General features: G+C 39.6%; 1 protein-coding gene across 1 annotated transcript in view; it reads left to right on the top strand.

Annotated features, from left to right (window-relative positions):
* The first annotated feature begins 5933 nt into the window (after nucleotides 1–5933).
* The window catches only part of LOC126425173 (protein crooked neck), a 74314-nt gene continuing 73385 nt past the window's right edge, over nucleotides 5934–6862 (top strand). Inside the window, exons 1-3 of the mRNA XM_050088126.1 lie at nucleotides 5934–6060; nucleotides 6196–6285; nucleotides 6373–6527. Of these exons, the coding sequence (XP_049944083.1) occupies nucleotides 6022–6060; nucleotides 6196–6285; nucleotides 6373–6527 (284 nt within the window). The 5' untranslated portion in view covers nucleotides 5934–6021. The remainder of the gene's footprint in view (nucleotides 6061–6195; nucleotides 6286–6372; nucleotides 6528–6862) is intronic.

Here is a 6862-nt window from a genome sequence, read left to right as displayed (position 1 = left end):
CCTGCTTTTCTCCTGATGGTATTATCACCACTAAGGCCCCACATCTACACCCTCTAGACATGTATCATCAGTGGCACCACCCGCCTCTGGCGATGACCTAGTACAACCTCTGATGCCACCACACATTTACACTTCAGTTGCCCCTTCCACATGCTGGCAGATCTTCATGAGTATCAGCTGCATGCCATCTCCTCTCAGTGTACACCTCCTCTCAGTGTTGAACCTGCAGCTGTCAACAACACATCCACTGTCTTCACACAGAGGTACATGGACAACCATTCCGTCTCCACGTTACCTCCACCAATAATCGACGCACCTTCCCACGTCGCTGCCAATTGACCTAGACTACTTGCACAATCTTTCACCTTTAGATTGTCAAATGGGTTTTGAATGCAAAGATGTACTCCTATTGTAATGGCTTTGTATTAAATAACAGTGTGCTTTCTTTGTTATGAGTATGAGAATCTTTAGTGTAATCCTGTGTTAGAAATGAATAACGACAGAAGCTTTATACAATGTTTGTTTGTTTTCCACTTTTTAGTGTAACTGAAATCTCATACAATGTACCTATAAATTACATAATTTTTAACATTTTTATGCAGCAACAGCAACTAATATTATTTATATAAGAAAATACAGCCTATAATGTGCTAGTAAATTATATTAGATATGGTCATCCTACAGGATGCAAAGTGTAGACCTTACATAAACTATTATTTAAATGTTTGCCATGTCCTAAGTTAACTTTATAAAACTTGATGCATAACCATAAGGTTTTGTCACTTCTATTAAACAAGCTGTAGCAAATTCACTTTAAGCCCGTTGTATGGGCCTCTTCGTGTGACTAGAGACTGCGGACCGCGAGGGTTTCGTGGTCTGCCTCACAGAGGGCGGTGCACATGCACGAGACATATAGAATCAAACTCTTATTACACACGCGTCAGATAACATTTTTGCTATGAATTAATTTTACACTTTACTATTGTAAGTTAATTACAGTATCCAGCATGACTATGTTTTACATTCTACTACAGAGCCTTATAAACTGACCAACAAATCTCGTATGAACATCTGCAGGAAAGGTTCTATTATTACAGAAACTGCAATGGTCACATGCATTATGAATTATTGTAAACCTAATATAGGCTGGAAGCGTTCGAAGTATGCCCTATTTTTTAGATACAGTTGATCGTTCAGTAAATTGCCTCTATCTGTAATTAAGTGTGCATAAATTTGTAGTTCCTCAAGCGTGTCAAGCCCATAACTTCATGATGTAGTAGCTCTATGTCACGTAAAGGTTTAGGTGAATGAGCCATTTGCACCAGATGTTCCGCAAAGGCTGACCCCCGTGTTCCTACGCCCTTTATTGGAAGATGTTCTTTAAATGTTACCACTATAGCTCTGTCTGTTTGCCTATGTAATAACATGGGCAATCATCACAACTATAGATCTTAATAATTTTATAACTGTACTACATAGTATGAGAGGTGTTCAATAATTAATAAAGCACATTTTTTTCTGAAAGCAGGTTCGTTTTGTTGAGGATTCCGATACACCACACTATTTCCCACCCTTTTGGCTAAAAAAAACGTATTTTTTCAACATAATCTCCATTCAATGGAAGGGTCTTTCACCACCTTACTGGGACGGCCTGTATGCCCACACGGTACCACTCTACTGTTGGACGTCGGAGCCAATGTGTTGGTACATCAATAACTTCCTCATCATCTGCATACGGCTTCCCGGGAAGCGTGCCCTTCATTGGGACAAACGGATGGAAATCAGATGGTGCAAGATCTGGCCTGGAAGGTGGATGAGGAAGTACAGCCCAGTGAAGTTTCGTGAGCTCCTCTTGAGTGTGCAGACTTGCTTAAGGCCTTGCATTATCATTGTGAAGGAGAAGTTTGTTTGCATTTTTGTAGTGACGAACACACTGAAGTCGTTTCTTTATTTCCTCAGGGTAGCACAATACACTTCAGAGTCGAACATTGCACCAGGAGGAAGAAGAGTCCCAGAAGACCGCCGTTGTGCTCTTTATCAGCAGAGGGTATGGCTTTGAACATTTTCTTCAGAGGAGGGGTGGTGTGGCGTCACTCCATGGATTAACATTTTGTTTCCAGTTCAAAGTGATGAACCCGTGTTTCATAGTTTGTGATGATGATCGACAAAAAATTGTGAAGATCAGTCTCAAAATGCACATGCAACTCCACACAGATAGTCCTTCCTTACTCTTTATGGTCTTCTGTTAGGCAGCAAGGAACCCAGTGGGCAAACACCTTTGAGTATCCCACCTGGTGGAGGAGTGTGTCAGCATTACCAACACACACTTCCATTTGAGCTGTGAGGTGTTTGTGATCCATTGATCACCTCGAATGAGAGTGTTCACATGTTCCAACATTGCAGGAGTCACAACTGTGCAAATGGGAGATTGTACAGTTTTTGTGCAGCCTTGTTGCAATGGTGACAGATGCCTCATCCAATGACTTACCGTCCTTCTGTTTGCTATCAGGTCTCCACAGACATTCAGCAAATGCCTATGAATATACCGAGCGAGGTGGCACAGTGGTTAGCACACTGGACTCGCATTCGGGAGGACGACAGTTCAATCCCGTCTCCAGCCATCCTGATTTAGGTTTTCCGTGATTTCCCTAAATCGTTTCAGGCAAATGCCGGGATGGTTCCTTTGAAAGGGCACGGCCGATTTCCTTCCCCATCCTTCCCTAACCCGAGCTTGCGCTCTGTCTCTAATGACCTCGTTGTCGACGGGACGTTAAACAACACTAACCTAACCTAACCTATGAATATCTACAACGCCCTGGTTTTCTGCCAAAAGAAACTCAATGATTGCTCTATGCTTTGAACGCTATGCCATTACAGATGCCATTTTGAAGGCCACATATAGGGCTGCCACCTATCGCTACTTCATGGAACCGTAGGGGCTCAAGTGGGAATATTCTAGGATGTCCCACAACGAATTTCACAATTGGTTCAACCAAAATTAACTGAGAAAAAAAGGTGTTGTATTTCTTATTGGTGGCCATGGTTTCAGGTGCTTCAGTCCGGAACCGCGCGACTCCTACGGTCGCAGGTTCGAATCCTGCCTCGAACATGGATGTGTGTGATGTCCTTAGGTTAGTTAGGTTTAAGTAGTTCTAAGTTCTAGTGGACTGATGACCTCAGATGTTAAGACCAATAGTGCTCAGAGCCATATGAACCATTTCTTATTGAATATCCCTCATAATGTGAATTCTATACGCCAGTAAAGTTTGGCAGTTTATTTATGTACTTCTACCCATTTATATAATTTGACACATATGAACAACAAATTAGAGTAATGGTTAACACCATGTCGTTTTATTTACATTTTTTTGGGATGCTTCACTCGTCGATTGCAATTTACTGAAAGCACCAGGCTTACGATTTGTATTTTAAAAAAGTAAATTTTATTACAAATGTTTTACTGAATTTGGAGTCTTCCCAGTATTCGATAATTTTTGTCATAATTTTAAGTTCTTAGCCCGTTTTTTGTCACTGCAGTACGGTACCACTTAGGTTGTATAGTTGTAATGTGCCCATTATACACTAACAGTGCGTCAAAAAATTTTATTGGTGAAAAAAAGCTGACTAAAAACATAGTTTGGTCGACTAAGAACCCTAGTGATGCCCCAAGAATCTTTACCATGTCTTCATTAGTCATTTAAAACTACATTTACGCCTACATATTTTATGTGTGTAAGGACAGTAGCTTTGAACCTCTGGATCACAGTAACGGATTACGATATTGCAAAAAGTTTGGAGGTTTGCGGAGAACATCATCTCAAGAACATATGGTAAAAATTTCGACGATTTGCCATGAGTAGAAATGACAGAAGGGGCCATGTGCACAGAAGGTACTTTTCATAACCAAAAATCAAGAGTTTTCCGAGCAACCACCCATGAATAAAATATTATTTTATATGCCACCTAAAGCCCATCCTGGACCGCACCAAATCTAAAAGAACAAACGATTTGCTCAATTTTCCTGGCCTGGCGAAAATGTGTGATGTTTAAATTTTGATACTGTAGCTACTGTAAGATAGCTACGCTATGCCCCTATAAGTATATTACAAAGGGCTATCCATACACTTGACCCTTTATTTTTCTGAGTATCAATAGAACCAGAGATATGACCGCCTGAAAAATCGTGCTTTCGTGCACGGCATATTGGAACATATTGTTACCATGCACGATACTGGTACCATCATGTTTCGTTGTGCACGGTACCAGCATGTTCCAAAAAGCTGCCGCGCAAAAATGTGATTTTTCAGGGGTTCCTATCTTGGATTCTATTGGAGGCCTAGACCAAACAACAGGTGGAAAATGGAGATGCTGGATGAAGAAAATCTGACTTGATCTTGTTAATAGAAAAAAATCAGGATAGCTTTATAGTACTGGTTTGTGGATCTTTTTGTAGATCTACAACAAAAGAAAATTTTGTAAGGGGATTAAAAGTGCATAGAAATAGACACGAATGATAAGTGTAGCGGACGTCATTGCCTTATAGACGTAATTTAAGACGAGGTCAGATGGACAGTTACATACTTTAGACAAAACACATGCTGAAATCAATCGAAGGTAATCCTGAGCAGTAGAACATTAAAGCTGACAATGACAAAGAAGAAGTTAAAGAATCCTGAAATCTAAAAAGTAAAACAAGTGATGACCAAAGACAGGAAGAGCTGAGGGAAACAAGGAAGCCATGTTGTATCAAATATTTATATAGAATTGAGAAACCAGTTGCTGAAAGAGTGCATTTAGAGCACGACACTGTGTGGAAATTAAACCTGTATTGTGGAAACACAGGTAAGAAAAAAATTACAATACCTTAACTTTATTTATTTCTCTTTATTCAGCCAAGGATTATCTCACAATTTTATAGGGATTGGCAAGGTAACACAACGCTGATCAATAGCTCAAAATATAAAACACACAAAATACATTCAAGTGAAACACTTTCTGAGGATGGGGCAGGTGGTCTATGAGAACAGGATAGTGGTCTATGAGAATACGACAGGTGATCGACCGTGGCCTTCATGAAAGATCCATCCTGTCATTTGCCTAAGTGAGTCACGAAAATCTGAATCAGGATTGTTGGACGGAACAACGTCGTCCCGAATATGAGGTCGGTATCGTAACAGCTGCTCTGTCTCATATGGTTGGTCGCCGTTCTACAATGTTACTTGGTTTACACGCAATTTGTTCCGGTAACTTGTAGTATAAAAATTAGTTTAAAGTCAATGTTATCACAAGTTAAAGAACTACTGGTCAAGTGAAGGATGCGATGAGTAGTACTAAAAACAATAGGTGAGAAAGAAGTCTAGGGAAAATCGTTGCAAGAAGGCTAGGATAAAAGGAAACATAGTTCATCATAGCTGTAAATTTATCATCTATTTGGTGTGCTATTGGCCAGTTTCGACTTGGGCGCCATTAAAAGCTCATTTGCAGTAACTTATGCACCCTGTTGCATGTGCTGTTACGTGCAGGCCAATTTGTCTCCACACCATGTGGAGACGCAAATCAGTATTAGCATGCTCTGTGTCGAATATTATCGAAAAGATAGCAAAATATGTGGAAGATCCTTGTATAGTATAACTTGTGAGCGAAGTGACATCCCTTCCCGGCAGATCCACATAATATGTGCGAAGTGCAAATAATACGTTGGTTATATCAACATACAGATTTTAGTGGGACTTGACATTCGAGAATAGTTAACTTTACGCTGGCTGCAACGATAACATTCCAAACAACATTGCACATATTCAACTATATTAAATAAATCGACCTTAACGGTCACTGTAGCTTTGATATATGTTGTGTCATATCTTTGAAACTTCTTTAAACCTCTCTGACAGCTAGCTACTACTTACAGCCGTGATCTCTGACTTACAGGCATACAGGTGTAGAATCTATGAGATTGTTGACAGTGAGTACTTGAGTAGTGTTGTTGGGGATATTTGTGTATTGTAGGTCACGGAGAAAAACATGGAAACCAAACCACAGAAAATGCCCAAAGTGGCAAAAGTGAGTGTTTTCGATCTGTTTTTGAATTACTTGAAAATAAATTTGAGAAACTGCACATTTACCGTCTGGTATTTAAGTTGTTTAACCAATGTTTACATACTTGTTTTATGTACAGCAAGCGTTTTGTTGTTTCAGGTAAAAAATAAAGCACCAGCAGAAATCCAGATTACAGCAGAACAACTTCTGCGTGAAGCGAAGGAAAGGGATCTTGAGATACTACCGCCGGTACGTCGACAGCGAAATTTGAATTATGACAAATGGTATTCTCTACTGTGTGCGTATTAATAACAAACCATTACTTTCTTTCCTTAGCCTCCAAAACAAAAAATCTCTGATCCAGAAGAATTAGCTGATTACCAGCATAGGAAACGAAGAGGTTTTGAAGACAGCCTAAGAAAGAACAGGACAGTTATCAGCAACTGGATAAAATACGCACAATGGGAAGAAAGTCAGAAGGAAATCCAAAGGTACCAATGTCGTGAGTTATCTTCAGGAAACAACCTGTTTGTTGCATGTGTTAGGGAAATGTGACACAGGACATTCTTTACAGAGACAGTGTAAAAAAAATAAGTTCTGTTTCCTGCCCTCAACAGCTTCTTTCCAACGTGTATGTTTTGTGCCTTTAATTTAGGTGCTAATTTACAGCATTCAAGTTAATTACATCATTGTTGCAAGAAATAGTTTTCATTAGTAGGTTTCAATTTTGAATACCTATGAACATGTCTGTAGAAATATGTATTGTAATGTGAGTTTTATATTAGCCTACTTTACACTTCTCCGAAGTAGTTATTCTAAGACTTTG

This window comes from Schistocerca serialis, chromosome 10 (assembly GCF_023864345.2).
Source record: "Schistocerca serialis cubense isolate TAMUIC-IGC-003099 chromosome 10, iqSchSeri2.2, whole genome shotgun sequence".
NCBI classification, from domain to species: Eukaryota; Metazoa; Arthropoda; class Insecta; order Orthoptera; family Acrididae; genus Schistocerca; species Schistocerca serialis.
This window is presented reverse-complemented; position numbering and strand designations above follow the sequence as displayed.